Source organism: Cryptomeria japonica, unplaced genomic scaffold (assembly GCF_030272615.1).
Source record: "Cryptomeria japonica unplaced genomic scaffold, Sugi_1.0 HiC_scaffold_17, whole genome shotgun sequence".
NCBI classification, from domain to species: Eukaryota; Viridiplantae; Streptophyta; class Pinopsida; order Cupressales; family Cupressaceae; genus Cryptomeria; species Cryptomeria japonica.
This window is the reverse complement of record NW_026728839.1, coordinates 264,168-286,489: the sequence shown is the minus strand read 5'-3', so window position 1 is coordinate 286,489 and position 22,322 is coordinate 264,168. Positions and strand designations below refer to the sequence as shown.

Below are 22,322 nucleotides of genomic sequence, written 5' to 3'. Positions count from 1 at the left end.
TTGCACAAATAACAACATTTTCTAAATGATTTACCAATTGAAATCATGCACTACACAAATATATGCAAAAAACAAAACAAAATTTATCCTCATTTAACTTCCACACCTCTTCGGCATACCTATTGCACACCAAGATGCAATTGCTAATATATATTTAATAAACAAAATCACCATAAAAATTAAATTTATTATTTATAAATTAAATAATATTAAATTCTAAATACATATAGTATCATAATTATTAATTATGATCTTAAACTCAAGATATAATATTTTAAACATATATAATATTACTAACTTTTTAAATATTAAAATATTGAAGTTTAATTATAATAAATTCGTAAATTAATAATAATAATAAAACTTCTGCTTAACATATGATTTTAAATAATTTTGGGAGAAATTTTTGAATCTAGAGCTCGATGGGAAACGTTGCAGCAGACACGATAGTAAGACACGAAGGGAAGCGGTGAGATTTGGGAAGTTTTCTGTTGGTGTGCTTTGAGGCGCTTTCGCAAGATACAGATATAGGGCGCTTTAGAATGGTATGGATATCTCATGCCTCCAGTTCCGAAATCCAACACTACCGCTCAGATATAGCTTTAGGAAAGATTAATGAAAACCCAGATAAAGGCAGAACCATGAAATGGCAGAAAAATCCTCACGAAACCTGCTGTCAAATGCTGCCATGTTTCGACATGATAGTGAAGACGCAGTTTCTGGAAAGATTAATGAAAACCCAGATAAAGGCGGAACCCTAGAATGGCGGAAGAAATCCTCATGAACCCTTATGAAGTAGGAAAAAATGCCTATAAAAAACGTTTTCCTGAAATATACTTATTAAAAATGCTACGTCATTTAGTCTTTACGAATTCAAAGCGAATTTTAACGATTTTTCTGCAATCGTTTGAAGTTCGCCGCATTCCGAATTTCATGGGTGAAATTTGGCGAACCCTGTGACTTATATAACTATCTGTGTAACCATTGCAGCTTTGTTTTGGTGCAAGCGCTAGTAAATAACATATTGACACCATCAAAACTTGTAAGATTTTAAAATATGCCTTACTGTTACACTCCTAACTGTTAAACGAACTGAACCAAGCCACAAAAAAATTGAAAGGAGTTAGGGATTTGGCACTTTGTTCTTGGTTCCGCTGTGGGCTTTCCTAACAATTATCTTAAGTTTCCTCTTGTTTGCTGGTTATTTCTCTACTTTTATTGCGGGATTAATGGGATTGAGTTCCATCTATCCTCGTAGAGAACAAGAATTGTGCTCGAGCCATAGTAGGGGAATTTAGAAATGGTTTTTGCATTATTTGATGACGTTTTTTCTAAAGAATTTGATTGTTTGTGCTCAGAAGGGAGTAAGGAAAACATAATGAGCATTTGTCACTGAGTTGTGTCACCGCCATGGCCAGTTCCCCTAACCTGGATGATGTATGCTGACTCCTCCAACTATTGTTTTGTATTGTTGCATATATATTTTATTTATTATATACCTTCAAACAAATTTCTTTTTGACCTTTTACAGGATGATGATTTTGGTGGAGATTATGCAGGAAACATTACACGTATGTCCGAAATCCAAACTCTTTATTTTTTTGTTTAGAGGATTGACCAAGAAATGCTAACTATTTAGTTTATCCAACTGTCCATTATTGCAGGTAACAAGCGGCCTCGTCCTTTAGATGATGATGAAGACTTCAAGGTATTTTATACAGAATTTTTTAGTTTAGCTATCATTGTAGGGAAAGAATATTACATACAATCTCATGGAGTTAAAATGATATTATTGTTGTGGAAGAATAAATTCTCATTTTTTAAGAAGGCAATTATGGGTGGAATCTTGAAAGAAGAATACACAGGTGCACACACATGCACACATAATCTTTTATTCTTTCGTCAATTTATCATGTTGGAAGGGCAAATAATTTGTCATTCTCCAAAAATGTTCATTACAAAATCCTATCTACAATTCTTGGGTTATCTCTTCATCACAAGTAGATATTGCAAAGTTATAAATATGTTGTAAATTTTGTGATAAAGGCTCATACAAATTCTTTCTTATCTGCGAGCATCCTCATGAATTTGAGGATTGAAGTGTGGTTATATGTTCTTTTGGTGATGTTCTTTGTTCTCTTGACAATAGGTTTACTGTTTAACACAACTCATTTTTCCTTTGTTTTCCAAAATAAGATCTTTGTGGTGGTTGGCACAAGGAGTTAAAAAAAATGGAAGGGTTTCTGTTCATAATAACTCTTCCAACAACTATATAACTGGTATCATTGCGCCAATCAATTTGACAACTTTTTAAAATGTTGCTGGATAATTCTCCTCCTCAATCTGGAATCTGGATACATGTATCTGAGTATCGGATACTTGATATGGAAATGATACTCCGAAATATGGCATGGATACCATATCTGGACATATCCGTAAATGAACCTATATTTGAGCCATATCGAAAACGTTTGGATTCGGCTCTACCATGTTTGGTGTAATATTCAATAAAGTGCTTCTGCTAAACATTCAAAGTTTGCAAACGAAAAAAAACAAAAAACAAAAAAGTGTACACACATACACACATAAAAATTGTAGATTAAAATATAAAAAAACCAAAATATATATTATTATAAATAAATTGTTTTAAAGTTATCATCCATACCCTTCTACATAATTTTTAACAGTTGGATATATGCATGTTTCTATAATTGTTGTATCTAGCTGTATCTGTATCAGAGGATCTTGAAAGTTTGCCATATCCATAGCTGATAGTAGCCTGATACCATATCTGTTTCCATGCAACTCTGCCTTTTCAATTCCCACCTGATATAGAAGCTCCACTAATAGGTGACATGACAATTGTGCACGCTTATGTTTTAGTGGAAGCATCAATTAGTTTCTAGAAAACAGTACTCGTTGAGGAAGCTATAAAAAAAATATAATCGTCTGATTTTTGACAAGGATCTCTTCATTGGACATATAGGTACCATATCTCTATACAAATTGTTGGTCATCAATTATCTTCGCATCAACAATAGATTCATCCATTTTTTCTCTCTAATTTCTTAAATTGTTCAAAATGGAATCAAGAACTCCATGAGTACCAGCAAGTTTCTCAACACCTAACTCAACAAAATGGAAAATAGATTTTGAAAGATTTATGCTGGTTCAATTGTCTTTAAGTCTTCAGTCAGGATAAGTCTAGAGGTTTGAAGCTGCTATGATCATTTTCATCTGGATGGTTACAATTTTAGAGGAACAATGTAGGGTAATCCTTTTGGGATGGCTTTAACTTGATTCTTATTAATAAAACAGATCTTCGAAGAAAATCAGATCAGAGATCATTTAAATTGATGTTTCAGGCCACACTGTGGCCCACGATCAGTGAATTGATTCTTATTATGTTTTAGTTACTTTGACAATCCTTCCAAATTGTAAATATGCCTGTAATCATCTCTTGTGAATATGTGAATCCTGTTTTTAACTTTATTCTCTATCCTGCACGAGAGATGCGGCTGTTGTAGTTTTGCTCCTTGATTGTTTTTGATTTAATTCAGTCTTTTGGTTCTTTTTAACATAGGACTTTGCCACTTCATTCATTAGTGTTGACATGGCAGGAACATGTAGAGGAAGAACATGCACCTGGTGCGGCTACAGGAATAGTTTTAATTCTGAGAGACAGGTAGTATGAGACTCATAGGATATAATTAGATTTCTGATGTCATATATCATTTGTTGATATGGATTTCATATCTAAAAAAATGCATTTGCTTCTCTTTGTTTCAGTTTAAAAAAATCTGAAGAAGATTGTAAGGTGTATCAGGTACAAGTCTTCTTTAAAAAGACATATCATTTTTTTGTTTTGCTGGCATGAGTAAGCTACTATCTATACTTTATTAATATAAGTTATCCTAGTAGGCATTACTTCTATGGTAAAGCTAGATCTCTGTATTGTGGAATTAAGAAACTAACTTAAAAAAAAAAGATATCTGTTTCACTATATATGTGATTCATTCTAATTTCACTTCGACTGATTTTGTTTTGCACACACTCATAGTAGCCTGATTGTTCTCTTGAGATGCTTTTCTAAATGAAAAAGGAAATATTTTTATTGGTCATGATTATGGATGTAATCATAAACTATGTTGATAAAGAATATACAGGCATTTCAGTGTCCTGTATTGCATGAAAATGGTAGGTATGTCAGGGTGTGCTTTTGCAAGGTTTTTTGGCTGGCAAGATTCAGTATGCATGTGTCTCTGTATGTTTGTATTTATGCGTGCGTAAGTATGTGTGTGCATATATGCTTCTGCGTTTGATTATTTGGCAAGGTTTTTGGTTGGCAATATATAATCTCTGTGTGTGTGTGTGTGTGCATATATGCTTTTGCATTTGATTATTTGGCAATGTTTTTGGCTGGCAATATATAAATTATGTGTGTGTTTCTGACATTTTATTGGTAAGTTAGATGCATACCGACCCATTCGATGGAGACAACACAAGGAAACCCATGCAATGGGGACAACACAAGGGGCCCCATTCCAAAGTGAAACTATGTCATATTCCCATGTAGACAGCAGGCAATGATTAGAAACATTAAACAATACATGTACATAAATATATATATTTTCAATACATAAATTATTTTTACTACTTAAAATACGTTTTATTTTAACTAGTGGGAGTAATGAAAGGACGCGTCCATTCCCAAGTCACCTCCGGAATAGACGCCATGTTTCAAGGGGAATCACGTGGTTTCAAAGAGGTATAAACCCATACCCTAAGGAAACATGGAAGAGGAGATGACAAGGAGAGAAGGGCAAGGAGAAGCATCCAGCAGGTAACTTCATTACCCAGTAATAATATTTATTTCAGTTTTCATAATTTATGATGCCTAGACATCCATGAGGACTGCCCTGGGAATGCATCAGTCAGCAAACGATGTGAAAGGGCTAGGTGCTGGTTCTTCCCAGCGATGAAGGACCAGCGCCTAGTAAGCATCCCTCCCCATCGCTAGCAGGCTGGTATGTCCCCAGGCCAATCCGCTAAAATATCGAAATGATGAAGTATGTCTTTGTGCAAGTTGTATTAAATCTGCTTTCATTCCTCATATAACAGTAAGGAATATAATTTAACTAGTGGCCTAGATTAATTGCTAAATCGGTTCCATGCCTAAAAAATGTCTTGCCAAATGAACTAAGCACATTTGTAATGTACAAAAGGGTAAAATGAACTTAATCTTCACGCCAGATAGGTAACCTGCAATATCAGGTTTAGTATGCTGCATTAAAATACACTTCAGTGACAGATAGGAGAATAAAAATAATTCATTTATTCTCAGACACAACTAATAAGTAAAGAAAAGGAATGCTAATTAATGATAGTCATGTTTCTGCAACTAGGCACAAATATAATGAATTAATCCCTACAAATTTATATATAATGGATAAATGTTAACCAAGTAATATAGTCATGAATCTATGTTTTCTGTAAGCATTTGTTATCTTCCTGATATCCTCTGTTTGTTAGTACATTCAAGATAATGAGTGCAAGCTAGGGGTATGCTGGGCCCATCCTCAGGTGGCCCTATTAGCCCTAAGAGACGGGATGGGTCTGGATGGGTAGCCCAGCCAACCTGGAAAATCCTCAAAATCTAGAATGGGTCGTGTATGTATTTTGTGCTGCAATAATTATGCCACTGATCTAATATTACTGCTGACATATAAAATAAAATATCTAAATGTTGCAAGAAACCGTGATTTCCTTTTGTGTCCCTAAATCCAACCTTCGGTGGATAGATCAGGCCCTAGTTATCAGGAAGGTGAGGCAGGTACAGCAAAGGTTCATTACAGTGGTATCAGAACCTCCTTCGTGCCACCCTGTGGAAATAGTTGATTCAACAAAGCCAAAGATCCCGTAGGGCCTTAGAAAGAGAGAGAAAAAAAGAAGCCAACAACATGAGTGAACAAGCTAGTAATGAACTTAGGGCCTTCATGGAGCAAACCGCTCAAGCACTGAGGGAGCAAACTGCAAGAGCCATGCAGGCCTTCATTGAACAGAATGAGAGGAATAACCAACTAGTCCTTCAGGCCCTCCAAAACATAAGCAACCATAACACCAAAGAAGCCCAATCCAATCATTCTGAAAACCACCACCCCACCCCATCAAAGGACACCAACTCAAGGCCCACTTGACCTTCATTCCTACCAGAGGAAGCGCCAATAAGTGATGATAACCATGGCAGACCCATGGGAAATGTAGACCAAATCCTTGCAGACTATCGCGGGTTGGATCCCGAACTACGAGATCTTGTAACCTTCAAAGACTATTGTGATGCCAAACTAAAGACACTTGGCCGTAACGAAAGACATCCTCCAGCCCACAAAGAGCTTCAAAACAAGCTCAGTAAGGTGACTATCCCTAACTATGATGGTGAAGGAAAGGTATCAGCTAGGTCATGGGTCCAAAAACTGGATACCTATTTATCCCTCAGCTCCATGACTCAATCCAATGCCATTAAATTTTCTATACTTCATCTATCTGGAGTTGCCCATGAGTGGTGGCACCATGGCCTCATCACTCAAGGACATCAACTTATAAACACATATGAGGAGTTCACCCAAAAGCTCATAAAAAGATTTGACCAAAAGCATTCTCAGTGGTACTTTCGAGAGCTCACCCAATTAAGGCAGCAGGGGACTATTGAAAACTATGCCACAAAATTCCAGAAATTAGTAGTGATGGTACCGGGTCTAACACAAGAAAGGCTTACTTACCTATCCATAGAAGGCCCGAGGGGATCAATCAAAAGCACAGTAAGTGCCCATGAACCCCAAACATTAGATGAGGCTATACAAAAAGCTATGAAATTTGAAGAAAGCTCACCCAAGGACAAGACCAAGCCCTTTGGCAACTCCTCCAAACCTCCACCCAAGGACAATAAACACAATCAAGAAGGGATTGTAAGGTCTTGCACCTATTGCAAGGGAAAGAGAGAAAAGGGACATATGTGTTCAGCCTTGGAGGACCTTAAAAAGAAGGGACTTTGTTTCACATGCCTAAAACCCTATGAAGGAAGGAGCCATAAATGTCAAGGCCAGGCTCACTTGAATAGAAGCCTCACCATATGAGGATGAGGAAGAGCCACCTAGCAAAAGGATAAGACTGGGGGAGGAAGATCAAGCCATAGTTGCCACTATCACCCATGCTGCTAAACACAACCTGTTTAGAATCAAGAGTTCACTTAAAGGGAAGAAAGTAGTCACACTTGTGGATAGCGGAGCTTCCCATAACTTCATCGATGAAAGGGTTGTCTAGCACCATAAATTACCCACGCAGACTTTTAAGGGGTTCGAAGCAGCAATAGCCACAGGTGCAAGGGTCCAATGCACTAAGTTGGTACCTAAGTTGGAGTTCATAATAGGTAGCCATCTGGTAAGGGAAGATCTCTACGTGGTACCATTGGACACATCATATTGGGGACTCCATGGATTTATCACTGGGATGTTTCATGTTTGATCTCCCAAACCAAATAATCAGATTTCAGCATGAAGGGAAGGAAGTTACTCTCGAGGGTTTACCTAATGGTAGCCCTAAAGTAGTTTCTTGTAAGAAATTGGAGCAAATTTTTAGAAAGGGATGAGGAGAATGGGTGGCCCAATGCATGATACTAGATAAGAGCAATACTCATGAGAAATCCATGCATATGGACATCAAAACCATCATGGAGAAATATAAAGGGGTGCTTGGGGAAATTTCCCAAGGTTTGCCTCCCAAACGGGGGTTTGAACACACTATAGAATTGGAAGAGGGGGCAAAACCAGTCATCACTACCCCTTATTGCCACCCTCACAAATATAAGGAAGAAATTGAGAAAACCATTAAGGAACTACTTGCTATGGGACACATCCAACCTAGTTCCAGCCCTTTCGCATCATCGGTGGTACTTGTTAAAAAGAAAGATGGCACTCTAAGAATGTGTATTGACTACAGAGCACTGAATATGAAAACCATCAAAAATAGGTACCCAATCTCAAGGATAGATGAGTTGATTGATGAACTACATGGAGCCAGATATTTCTCCAAGATCGATCTTCGATCAGGATATCATCAAATCAGGATGAGGGAAGAGGACATCCACAAAACAGCTTTTCGGTGTCACTATGGACATTTTGAATTCTTAGTTCTACCTTTTGGTCTAACCAATGCACTAGCAACATTTCAGTCATGTATGAATCATACTTTCCGCAAGCAACTAAGGCAATTTCTACTAGTTTTTTTTCACGACATTCTGATCTACAACAAAACTTGGGAGGAGCACCTCAAACACATTGAGGACACATTGAGGATCCTAGAGCAAGAGTCACTTTATGCTAAGGCGTCCAAATGTGAGTTTGGAATGGAGGAAATCCTATATGTAGGGCATAAGATTAATGCGGAGGGGGGTAGCGTGGATGAGGAGAAGATAGCCACTATCAGAGAATGGCCTAGACCTAAGTCCCTCACACAATTAAGGGGGTTCTTGGGGTTATGCAGTTACTACAGAAGGTTTGTACTGGGTTTCTCCAAAGTGGCAGCCCCTCTCACCGATCTAACTAAGAAAGGGGCTTTCGCTTGGAGTGAAGCAGCCCAAAGAGCTTTTGAAAGTCTGAAGGAAGCTATGAGCTCATGCCCCGTCCTAGCTATCCTTGATTTTTCCCTTACTTTTGAACTACAATGTGATGCCTCTGGAGAAGGGATTGGAGCTGTCCTCATGCAAAACAAACACCCCATAGGCTTCGAAAGCCGTAAGCTGACAGAAACAGAAAAGCAGTACCCCGTCTATGATAAAGAGATGTTAGCCATCATGCATGCCCTAGCCAAATTCCGCCAATACCTGGTTTGCACCAAATTCCATGTAAAGACATATCATAATAGCCTCAGATTCTTTTTAAACCAAAGGGATCTAAATGATAGGCAACAAAAATGGGTCAGCAGGATACAAGCTCATGACATTGATATTGAATACGTCAAAGGAACAACCAATGTGGTAGCAGATGCCTTATCAAGGAAGCCACAAATAAATACCATAACTTCTATAAATGCTGATTGGAAATATGATCTTTTGGTAGAATACACTAAAGACCCTCTTGCTAGAGAGATCTTGAGGGACCCATCAAGTCATGCAGAATACAAAGTTGTGGAGGAGCTTATCCTATATAAGGACAGGTTGTACTTGGTGCCCAACTCTAAACTCAAGGAAGTAATAGTTAAAGAGTACCATGATAATCCATTGGTAGGACACCCAGGGTTCTATAAGACATATAAACAAATCAGAGAATGGTATTCTTGGAAAGGACTTAAGAAGGAAGTCCAAAAATACGTACAAGAATGTACACAGTGCCAGAAGAACAAAGCAAAACTCAACCACCCAGTCGGGTTGCTACATCCATTGCCCATTCCTGAACAGAAGTGGGAAAGCATTTCGATGGATTTTATCACCGGCCTACCCAAGGCCGAAGGAAAAGATTGTATATATGTGGTCGTGGACCGTCTCACCAAATATGCACACTTCTTTGCTATAACAAACAAATTCCAAGCATCTCAAGTAGTAGAAGTGTTTTTTAAGGGAGTCTTCAAACTTCATGGGCTTCCCCAAAATATCATAAGTGATCGAGATAGCCGGTTTATGGGGCAATTTTGGCAAGAAATCTTCAGGATGGCAGGGACTAGTCTCACTCCGACTACTAGCTATCATCCCCAAACTGATGGACAAATTGAAATCGTCAACAAATGGATTGAAGGATATCTAAGAAATTATGTCACTGGGCAGCAAAAAGCTTGGATCAAATGGTTACATTTAGGAGAATACTGCTATAACACTACACATCATATGTCGATCCAAATGAGCCCATTCAAAGCACTTTATGGTTATGAACCCACCTCTTTTGGATCACTAATTACTCCAGAAAGTCAAGTACCACGAGCCAGGGATTTTATTCAGGAAAGCATGGACATCCTAAGGGCTCTAAAAGATCACATACATCAAGCCCAAAATCAGCAAAAGATATACGCTCATCGTAATCGTATTGAAAGATCATTTGAGATAGGAGACTTAGACTTCCTACGGTTGCAGCCTTACAAACAGTCTTCGCTGAAATCTAGTGGGGCAGAGAAGTTGAAGCCACGGTTCTACGGACCCTACCCAATATCAAGGAAGGTAGGAGAGGTAGCATATGAACTTGAGCTTCCTCCAGGCAGCCGCATCCACAATGTATTCCATGTGTCTAGATTAAAAAGAGCATTAGGGCAGCAGATATCCCCATGCAAGGAGTTACCTCTGTTAGATGACGAGGGAAAATTAACACTGGAGCCAGAAGCCCTTTTAGACGCAAGAGAAAGGAGAATAAAGATTAAAAACATTGTAGAATATTTGATCTTATGGAAAGGGTTGCCGGAGGAGGATGCAACTTGGAAGGGTGAAGAGATCTTCACCCACCCAAATCTCCACATCGCTTGAGGACAAGCAATGTAAGGGGGGAGGGCTGTCATATTCCCATGTAGACAACAGGCAATGATTAGAAACATTAAACAATACATGTACATAAATATATATATTTTTAATACATAAATTATTTTTATTGCTTAAAATACGTTTTATTTTAACTAGTGGGAGTAATGAAAGGATGCATCCATTCCCAAGCCACCTCCGGAATAGACGCCATGTTTCAAGGGGAATTGCGTGGTTTCAAAGAGGTATAAACCCATACCCCAAGGAAACATGGAAGAGGAGGTGACAAGGAGAGAAGGGCAAGGAGAAGCATCCAACAGGTAACCTCATTACTGAGTAATAATATTTATTTCAGTTTTTATAATTTATGATGCCTAGACAACCATGAGGACTGCCCTGGGAATGCATCAGTCAGCAAACGATGTGAAAGGGCTACGTGCTAGTTCTTCCCAGCGATGAAGCACCAACGCCTGGTAAGCATCCCTCCCCATTGCCAGCAGGCTGGTATGTTCCCAAGCCAATCCGCTTAAATGTCAAAATGATGAAGTATGTGTTTGTGCAAGTTGTATTAAATCTGCTTTCATTCCTCATATAACAGTAATGAATATAATTTAACTAGTGGCCTAGATTAATTGCTAAATCGGTTCCATGCCTAAAAACTGTCTTGCCAAATGAACTAAGCACATTTGTAATGTACAAAAGGGTAAAATGAACTTAATCTTCACGCCAGATAGGTAACTTGCAATATCAGGTTTAGTATGCTTCATTAAAATACACTTTAGTGACAGATAGGAGAATAAAAATAATTCATTCATTCTCAGACACAACTAATAAGTAAAGAAAAGGAATGCTAATTAATGATAGTCATGTTTCTGCAACAAGGCACAAATATAATGAATTAATCCCTACAAATTTATATGTAATGGATAAATGTTAACCAAGTAATATAGTCATGAATCTATGTTTTCTGTAAGCATTTGTTATCTTCCTGACATCCTCTGTTTGTTAGTACATTCAAGATAATGAGTGCAAGCCAGGGGTATGCTGGGCCCATCCTCAAGTGGCCCTATTAGCCCTAAGAGACGAGATGGGTCTGGATGGGTATCCCAGCCAACCTGGAAAATCCTCAAAATCTAGAATGGGTCGTGTATGTATTTTGTGCTGCAATAATTATGCCACTGATCTAATATTACTGCTGACATATAAAATAAAATATCTAAATGTTGCAGGAAACCGTAATTTCCTTTTGTGGCCCTAATCCAACCTTCGGTGGATAGATTAGGCCCTAATTATGAGGAAGGCGAGGCGGGTACAACAAAGGTTCATTACAGTGGTATCAGAGCCTCCTTCCTGCCACCCTGTGGAAATAGTTGATTCAACAAAGCCAAAGATCTCGTAGGGCCTTAGAAAGAGAGAGAAAAAAAGAAGCCAACAACATGAGTGAACAAGCTAGTAATGAACTTAGGGCCTTCATGGAGCAAACCGCTCAAGCACCGAGGGAGCAAACTGAAAGAACCATGCAGGCCTTCATTGAACAGAATGAGAGGAATAACCAACTAGTCCTTCAGGCCCTCCAAAACATAAGCAACCATAACACTAAAGAAGCCCAATCCAATCATTCTGAAAACCACCACCCCACCCCATCAAAGGACACCAGCTCAAGGCCCACTCGACCTTCATTCCTACCAGAGGAAGCACCAATAAGTGATGATAACCATGGCAGACCCATGGGAAATGTAAACCAAATCCTTGCAGACTATCGTAGGTTGGATCCTGAACTACGAGATCTTGTAACCTTCAAAGACTATTGTGATGCCAAACTAAAGACACTTGGCCTTAACGAAAGACATCCTCCAGCCCACAAAGAGCTTCAAAACAAGCTCAGTAAGGTGACTATCCCCAACTATGATGGGGAAGGAAAGGTATCGGCTAGGTCATGGGTCCAAAAATTGGATACCTATTTATCCCTCAGCTGCATGATTAAATCCAATGCCATTAAATTTGCTATACTTCATCTATCTGGAGTTGCCCATGAGTGGTGGCACCATGGCCTCATCACTCAAGGACATCAACTTATAAACACATATGAGGAGTTCACCCAAAATCTCATAAAAAGATTCGACCAAAAGCATCCTGAGTGGTACTTTCGAGAGCTCACCCAACTAAGGCAGTAGGGGACTATTGAAAACTATGTCACAAAATTCCAGAAATTAGTAGTGATGGTACCGGGTCTAACACAAGAAAGGCTTACTTACCCATTCATAGAAGGCCTGAGGGGATCAATCAAAAGCACAGTAAGTGCCCATGAACCCCAAACATTAGATGAGGCTATACAAAAAGCTATGAAATTTGAAGAAAGCTCACCCAAGGACAAGACCAAGCCCTTTGGCAACTCGTCCAAACCTCCACCCAAGGACAATAAACACAATCTTCAATCTTCCCTGGGGGGCAAACATAGACTACACTCCTTGCATCTCCATCTTGGTCCTCACTTTGGCTAAAGGGAAAATGAGTGTTTTCAAGAATTTGGCTTTGGACCCTTTGGAAGGGTCAGGAGCGAAATTCAATTTTTAGGCTAAAATCCTCCATTTCCTCCACCTCTAGTCATTCCCTTAGGCAAGAAACATGTCAAACACTTCCATACATGCCTTAGAAACTAGGAATTTGGCCTTGACAAGTGAGAAATTGAGGTTTTAAGGGGATTTTCGCTCTGGACCCTTTGGAAGGGTCAGGAGCGAAATCCCTATTCTTGGCTAGTTTCTCACCTAGGTTCATCTCATTCTCCTTCAAACTTGATCAATTAAACTTCCTCCTATTGCAATCAAGACAATCCACCATCCAACTGGCTCGAGGCAAGGTCAAACTAGGTCTTTAAGGCCAAAAGAAGGCTAAATGGAGGATTTCGCTCTGGACCCTTTAGAAGGGTCAGGAGTGAAATCCTCCTCCCAGGTGTATTTTCGCCATTTCAAAGTCTCAACCTCCTCTCTAAGGCAAACATGCATCAAAACCTTATCAACTATGCCTCAAAAGTCAACAATCTTGGTCATATCCTTGAGCAAAGTGGAGGAAAAGTGGATTTCGCTATGGACCCTTTGGGAGGGTCAGGAGTGAAATTCATGTCTTGGGTCATAATCTTCATCCTTTAATGCTTTCAAACACTTCCAGGCAAGAACATATCAAAACCTTCACCACATGTCTAAGGAACAAGACTTTTAGTGCAAACAAGGTGAAGAATAGGTGTCTTCTTGGAATTTCGCTCTGGACCCTTTGGAAGGTCAGGAGCGAAAATCATCCTTGGGCTCAAATCCTGACTTCATTTTCATATTTATTCACTCCAAATAAGTGTTTTGCCTCCACAAATGCCTAGGAATGAGCTAGTTCATGACTTTGGGCAATGTAGAATGTCTTATGGAGAATTTCGCTCTGGACCCTTTGGAAGGGTCAGGAGCGAAATTCGCTTTGGACCTTTTGGAAGGGTCAGGAGCAAAATTTGACATTTTGGTCTCTCCATCAGGATTCATGTATGGAATATAACATTTAAGTATAAGTGAATGTCACTTATACTTTAAGTTATATTCCATATATACTGTCAGGATGTTTGAGAGTGGTTTCGGACCTCCAGGAGTTATAATGCAAAATCTAGTTTTTGGAGGATTCGTCAGTTTTCCAGACTTAGTCAAATTTCAGGATCAGTAAGACATTCCAGACTTAGCCAAATTTCAAGGCATTTGAAGATTAGGATGACATTCTAGACTTCATCACTCACCAACTTGACCTAGCTCAGACCTTCAAGGATGATACACACTCACCAAGCAAGACACAATTAGCAACAAGAGCAAAACCAGGCTCTAAGGAAGACTCTCAAAGAAACCCTAATTCTGGGGCCCCGTGGACTCACCCTGGCTCACGCAGAGCCTGCCATCCTAGTGATCCCGCTGGCAACACTCAGCATGCAAAGGCTAATAGACAAACCCTAAAAAACCTAGAAAGCAAACCCCAGAAAGCAAAAAAGTAGGGGTCCCCATTTGCAATGGGGCGATGTGTGAATACGTCACAACAAAAACACATCAACAGGTAAACACCATCTAATATGTCTACATTAGACAGGTAAAAAATTCATTGGAAGGCTAGGTGTTTCATTTGGCTTTGTATAGAAAATTTAGTTATACTAAATGTTCTAGACAAAGATACAAACAAACTTTCTAGACAAAGTCGGGAACATTAAATAAGGCAAAGTCACTGGTTTACAAACTCTTTCTTGTGAAGAAGTTGTAATCTTTGAGACTGGGAGATGGTGATTCTATAATTGAACATTTGAATCCCTGAATATTGTTATTAATCAACTTGCTACAGTGGACGTGAAGATGGATAAAGAAGACCATTGCATGATTCTATTGTGTTTGTTGATGGATTCATGGGATAACTTGGTTACGGATATCAATTTGATCATTACAAAGTTGAAACTTGAAGAGGAGGTTTCTGCTCTCTTATCAAAGGAAATGAGGACAAATAAAAAGGCAAGAAATATTATGGAAATTGAGCACATAATGATTACCAATATATTCATTAAATAAATAATAAGTGGAAATTTTCTTAAATATGATTACAATTATGGGAGACAATCCACATTATGAATGTGGGACAAATAAAAAAACTTACTAAAGTGAAATGAAGCATAGCATCTATCTTAAAAGTCAGATTGACTTTATTAAAACCTACAACTAGTAACAAATTAACCATTACTGAATATTAATTATTATAATACCTTACCTTGATGGTTGATCTACTAAATACACCAAGCTTATTCCAAAATTTAACAAAGTTGTTAGGACCTAAAGACTTGGTAAGAATGTCTATAGTTTGGTCCTTTGTTGGATAATATTGCAGCAAAATAGATCCTTCTTGTACAAGTTGTTTGATGAAGTGACCATGTATTTGCACATGTTTGTTATGCTTGCGGAAGACTTGATTATTTGCAAGTTTGATCAGTCTTTCATTGTCATTGAATATGGTGGTAGGTGTGATATGTGGCATCTTTAGAGTCTTGAGCCAAACTACCTCACATGCTCCTTTCACTGCTCAATTTTTTTTCTTTAGATGAGGAAAGAGCTACTGCATATTGCTTCTCGCTACTCCATGTGATTGAACTCGTGTCAACATTGAAAACATATCTAGAAATGGATTTTATATCATTAACAAAGCCGGCCCAATCTAAATTTGTAAACTCACACAACCTAGGATCTTTGCTTCAACTATATAGAATGCTAAAGTCAAGCATCCCTCTTACATTTCTCAACATCCAATGTTCTATCTATAGTGTTACAATGAATCAAGAAATGAAACTTATAGAATAGCTCAAATCAGGTTTGGTGGTTCTAAGATATATTAAGCAAAGATGTAAATATCGGCTAAAAATCGCCTAAATCGCGATATATCCTGATCCAAAACCCTAGCCGATTTAATCTCCATTTAAATCGGGCGCGATTTTTTAAAAAAAATCGGATGTTTTTTTCGGTTAAAATTGCGAAAAAATCGCACAGAATACAATAAAAATTGCGGGTGCGGAAATTATAAAGAGCCTTTATAATTTTTACAGAGGGCAAAGTCTGGTTTTTTTAGCGCGTGAGAGGGAGTCGCGACGGCCAAAGTCTGGTTTGTTTAGCACGCGAGAGAGAGTCGCGACGGCCGACGGGTTCCACGAGTGACGGGATCCAAATATATTGATGTTTCCTGTTCAAGTGTCTGCTACGAGTTGTGTTAGAAGTCAGAACTAAGATATTGATGTAAGTTATTAATAATAAACTTATAATATATTGATATTGATATTATAAGTTTATATAAAGGTCTTATATAAAGTTATAATATATTGATATTGATATTTATTTGTAGGTCTTATATAATATATTGATATTTTTTAGAATATTTTAAGAAATTATATATTTTCAAATGTTCAATAATTTTGCCGATTTATTGCCGATTAAGATATTTACATCTTTGATATTAAGCTTCTTGCTAGTCACTTGTAGGCTGGCTCATTAGCTGTCTAGGGGTCAGTGTTGGCCAAAAGCTTCAACTCTTTCTCCATAGGGGTGAATGGGATTTTGCAATCAATCATTCTGAATTTGTGGAACAAACTCCTAGCATATTTGGTTTGTGAGACATAAATGCTGCTAGGTGTTTTCTAAGCTTTTACACCCAAGCAAAAGTTGTACTTATATTAGATTTGATTTTGTTCAATAGCACATGCCTCACTATCTGTAATAATGATGTCATTTACATACATGACTAGTAGAATGGGATCAGTACTTATGCTTTTGATGTATTTATTGGAATCCAAAGGACACCATTAGAACTCTTGTTTATCTAAGTACCTATCAATTCTGATGTACTGTGCCGTGAGTGCTTGTTTGAGGCCATATAGAGCTCTCTTCAATTGGCATATAGGATTCTCCTTCTGTATAACTTTATAACCTTATGATTGATACATGAATACTTCTTCCTCCAAATCTCCATTGAGGAAGGCACTCGTCATATCCATTTGATGGAAAGTCAAGACAAAATGAGGTGCCATGGCTAGGAATAATCAGAAGTGCTCATCTTTGTTGTGGGAGCAAAGATTTTCTTTTAGTCAATGCCCTCCCTTAATGAGAACCCCTTTTTACAACCAGCCTTGCCTTTTACATGTCTAGTGTGCCACTTACCTTGTACTTTGTACACCCATTTGTAGCCAATGTGTTTATTCCTTGGTGAAATATTTGTGAGATCTCAAGTCTTATTACTCATAACACTCATGTTCGGTTGCCATGGCCTTTTTACATTCAAATTGGCTATTTCATATTCAATTTTAAATTTTGCCTCCTCGAACACTTGAGATTTATAAACTCCCTGAATATTGGCCATTAAAGCAATGTTCATTGTGTTACTTGTGCTCTTGCCTCTCAATGATCATCTCTTGATCATTTTAATAAGTTGAACATATCCAATGTTGTTGTGCTGCCACTTTGGTCTCTTCTTAGGATCGACTTCATCCAAATTAACATTGTCACTACATGTACTTGTGTCATTTGAATGTTGATACAGGCTGTCATCATTATCCTTTGAAACTATTAACGACCTAGGATACTCCATATGCTTAGAATCCTTGAGGTGGAGCTTCTTGAAGCTGAACACTTGAATCTTTAGCTACAATAGGTTGTTCTTTGAAAATTTTCAACTTTTGAGAAGTTTGGAAAGCCCAACTTCATCAAGAACAATATCTTTGCTGAAGGTCAACTTGTTGGTGTCAATATCAACCAACCTGTAAGTCTTATGACTGTTGTTGTACCTTGTGATCATCTGTATCTTGCACTTGGAGTCAACTCAGTTCTTTTGTCATTTTGGAATCCAAGAATAGGCTATGAAACCAAACACCGAAGATGATTGGTTTTGGGCTTCCTCCTAGACTATTCTTCCTCTTAGGTCTTTTGCTTATTCCTTATGTTGGAGATTTATTTAGTGTGTGTGTGCGCGCGCGCGCACTTGTGTATTGAAATGTTCTCCATCATCAATTTATTTTTAGTTTTCAGAGTAATGTTTTCAATTATTTGGATTTTGCAGATTAATTGTTTGAAGCTTTGGTTATTTTTTAAAGGCGCACACTTGTGTATTGAAATGTTCTCCATCATCAATTTATTTTTAGTTTTCAGAGCAATGTTTTCAATTATTTGGATTTTGCAGATTAATTGTTTGAAGCTTTGGTTATTTTTTAAAAATCCAATACTGTATAGTTGGATGGTTTGTTACCAGCAATTGATTTCTATTGATAAAGATCTGGGATGGTTCACTGCTAGATCCATGTTTTCATCTTAAAGGCTTGGTCGGTTTATCCATTGGATCTTTTTTTTCTTATTTCATTATTCTCCATTGGCGTGAATCAGAATTGAGTGATATAGATTGCCATTTTAGCATTGAACATTTCCAATTGTTATTTGTTATTTTGGTATGATCGGAATTCACATATCATTATCTGCCATTTTGGTATTGATCGATTGTATGGTTTGATGTTATTATAAATTTGGTCAATAAGCTTCCAATATCTTTTCAATTATATTCATTGTCTTCATTCTAGTCTTCGTATGCTCTCACCTTGCCTACACCAAGAACATGGCGATAAAAAAGAGCTAGGAAATGAGTTGATTGTAAAATTTTTTGGTGGATTTGAGCTAATCATCTTGCTCGGGACATTTTAAGGGTATTAGAGTTGGTGGTCTTGCCAAACTATTTTCAGAAGCTAATCCTTTTCATGTAGCCTATTCCACATTCATGACAGTGACAGATAATCTGCTATTATCAGAGAGAGAAAAAGAAAGTAATAAAACAATCGAGTGAAGAACATAAGAATATAGAGCAGAAAAAAATTGAAAAAAGGAACTATGGTAGAAGATGACCTAGGTGGGGCATAGTACAAAAAAACTTGTTTAGGGGCAAGAGTGCGTCATACATATGTTGGCACAGTTGATATATACAATACAGAATAATATGACCATGCCAAGAAATTAGAATGGTGAAGGGAGCACTTTATGGATCAACAATATTGATAACATCAACACTTGAACTGTTATTGGTTATGCTAAAAGGCTCTTTTAGCCTACTTTCCTTTGTAGGGAGGAAGAAGTTCCAAATGTAGAGGTTAAAGTACCTGTGGTGAACGATATTACTGCAGGCTATGCTGAATTTAGAGCCCTACTAGTAGAAATACAAGCTGACATTGACCCTCACAACTTTCATAAATTTAAAGAGAACAAGAAATGGTCTAAGACCTAAATGAAGGCCTCAAGAAAACCAAAGACACCTTCAACATGTCTTGGGAAAGTTAACCATTTTCTACCTTTGATGGCTCTAGCAAGTGTGCATCTCAATCATGGATATAGAAGCTAGACATGTACTTGTCTCTTTGTCCAATGCTAGAGTATGAAGCCATTAATTTTGCTACTCTTTATCTTGAAGGTGTAGCTAATGGTATGCTGAGTTACCCAATGACACAACCTCATCAATTCATATGATGAATTCAATGGAAGGCTAATTCAAAGGTTTGATAGAAATCAAAGTTTATTTTCAAGAGTTAGTACAGCTCAAACAATACAGAAGTGTGGAGAACTTTTTATTGATTTTCAAAAAATTTCCATAATGGTACCTGATATCATTAAAAGAAGGTTGATTATGTTGTTCGCTGAAGGTCTATTTGAACCCCTCAAATGTTTAGTCAATGCTTTTGAACCTCTATTTCTATACGAGGCTATCAAAAGGTTCTTGGCTTTTGAGTCTTCACTTCCAAAGAGCAAATTCTAGATGAAGATTTTGTAGAACACAGAAGTACTACTGAGAGGGGGGGGGGGGGAGACCTTTTAATAACTTTAGTGTTTGCTCAACTTTAAACTGAAAATGTAAGAATTGAAAGGTGCAACAGCAGAAACAAGGTGACATCAATTTCTTTCTGATTTCTTTCTGCTCTGTTTTTTATTAAACTGTACATGTAGGGGGACATACAAGGTGACATCAATGACAACCTGTAATGTCCCCTATTTAGCAATAATGAGGCGATTTGTTGTTAGCCCATTCTACCATGGTCCCGAGGGCTAACCAGGACTTTGTAGGGATCGGAGATGGATTTGGCGTAGGCATTTTCAGGTTCAGGCCAATTGGAGGTGTTTTGATGGGATTTCTAGATACTTACTATTTATAGTAAGTCAGTGGGGGTGCAGTGGTAGTGAAAATTTTGATGCATTTAATTATGCCAATATCTTGGGGCTCATCTTTCATCAGCAGGTTCGCCATTTTATGGAGCTATTAATTTATTTGGGCATTTGATGAAAAAGTACTTAAGGTAAATTTAAATATTTAACTTTAATGTCTTAGTAAAGGTGGGGTCTACAGTTTAAAGGGGAAAAATTAAAAGTCCCCTTTCAGAAAGGAGACATAAGGTTTAATATTGTTTTATAATTTATTATAACTTTCTAATATCCCACATTCCTGGTGCATTGGGATTTGAGCCCAAATGAGGTAATAAAAGGAAGCATTAAATGCAGTTTTAGACATCTTTGGGAATAGAGTTTTGGTAATGGTGATTTTTGGAAGATAATTCTGGAGATTTGGGCATTGAGGACGCAACCCCTTGCAGCCAACAATTCCTACACTGTTGAAAGAAACAGCCTAGGAATTTCTTTGGAGGAAAGGTAAAATAGTCAGCTTCAGCTGTGTGATTTGTGGAGTTCTCAGGAAACTGTGGGTATCGATTTGGAAACTTTGGGATGAGCAACTGTTGGGAGTGATTGCAGAACAAAATCGCAGTAAGTATTTTACCACTGGGTTTGGCTTTATAGCGGTAGCAATCTGGAATTTATTTGAATCGAGTGGGCAGCTACAGGGGATGTAATGTCCCCATTTTTGGAGAAGAAATAATTAATTAATTCAATTAGTTAAGTTGTCCAAATTATTATTATTTTTCATGGATAGCTTAATTAATTATTTTCATTAATAATATTAAGTTAATTATTTATAAAGTTTTTCAAATAAATTAAAAATTAAAAGATGACTTTATATTTAATTAATTTAATAAAGTGACTTAATTTAAAAATAATATCATAAAGTCACTTAAGTGAAATAATATTATTATTTCTAGAAGCTTCTGGATGTTGGGGTGAAAAAGTATTTAAGGAGATCAAGTTGAGCTTCAAGGCAGCTTGGATTTTGATTGGAGGTGTCTGCAGACTTTGGTCTTTGGGAACAAAAGCTCCCATAGATTGCATAACCGAGTGAGTGGAAGACCTTCTGAGGGGTTGCAGCTGAGAGCGGAAGATACTCAGTCTTCCATATTGAGCATATTGAGTTGCTGCATTTCCATGGTGGATGGGGATTATGATATTTTCAGATTTGTCAGATTGAATCCCATAGTATATCGATTTTGATCGGAGAAGGGAGGTGACTATATTGGGGAGCATCTAGAATTGAATTTGTTAGTTTGCTGATGGAAATACCAGGTCTGAAACAAATTCGCACTTCTACTTCCAAAACCCTCAATTTGGATCATAGAGGCATTGAATCTTCCTACTAAGGCCAGCGATCACATTGGAAGGGCTAGGGGATTCTTTTTGTGACAATTTGGAGTGTATTCAAGGAGGGATTAGTATCTTATCAGTCTGAAACCAGATCGTACCAGTTAGCATCTTCCCTTAGATTCTGCTCATAATTCATTCAATTGGCATTGAATTTCATCAATAAGGACAGCGCTATATCTGTAGAGGAAGTGCGAACATTTGGGAAGGAGATTGTGGACTAATAGCTGATCATTCATCCTAAATCTGATCATCATGAACAGCAGGCGCAATTCTGAAGACACTTCATTTTTGATGTTGAATTTGGCTCAACAAACTGGATATTGATTGCTTCTTCATCCTTGCATCACGGTGCCACAACCAGGTTCATTTTGGAGTTGATTCAAATGAATGTTTGATGATATTAATGTATGTGATTATGGCTGTCATTGTACTCAGAAAACTATGAGTTAATTAATAGGTTGGGTTTAGTTCATTCTATCATTATTGTAAGGACTTGTTGGTACATCTTTTGTGAAAGAAAGGAAACAATAAATTGCGTCTTCATAAATGTTCTTTCTGAGGTTGCATGGTAATTGTTTGACAAAATGTCAGTTGGCTGAAAGTGCACATTTCTGAGTTTAATTCAATATAGATCATTATAAGTCTATTGTGTATGCATATAGGGTTATCATACCTTCATTGCAACCCTTAGTAGTTGTTCATTATGAGAAATATGTGATTATTCAATCTCCAAACTA

The 22,322-nt window shown here is 37.6% G+C and overlaps 1 protein-coding gene across 3 annotated transcripts in view; it reads left to right on the top strand.

Annotated features, from left to right (window-relative positions):
- Positions 1-387: 387 nt before the first annotated feature.
- LOC131050272 (FKBP12-interacting protein of 37 kDa) overlaps positions 388-22,322 on the top strand; it is a 137,817-nt gene continuing 115,882 nt past the window's right edge. The window contains exons 1-6 of one of the 3 annotated variants that reach the window (XM_057984459.1): positions 388-545; positions 1,359-1,437; positions 1,532-1,571; positions 1,665-1,708; positions 3,621-3,685; positions 3,790-3,826. In XM_057984459.1, coding sequence (XP_057840442.1) covers positions 1,411-1,437; positions 1,532-1,571; positions 1,665-1,708; positions 3,621-3,685; positions 3,790-3,826 — 213 coding nt within the window. In that variant the 5' untranslated portion in view covers positions 388-545; positions 1,359-1,410. The remainder of the gene's footprint in view (positions 546-1,358; positions 1,438-1,531; positions 1,572-1,664; positions 1,709-3,620; positions 3,686-3,789; positions 3,827-22,322) is intronic. The other 2 variants (XM_057984460.2, XM_057984461.2) reach the window with 2 other exon arrangements.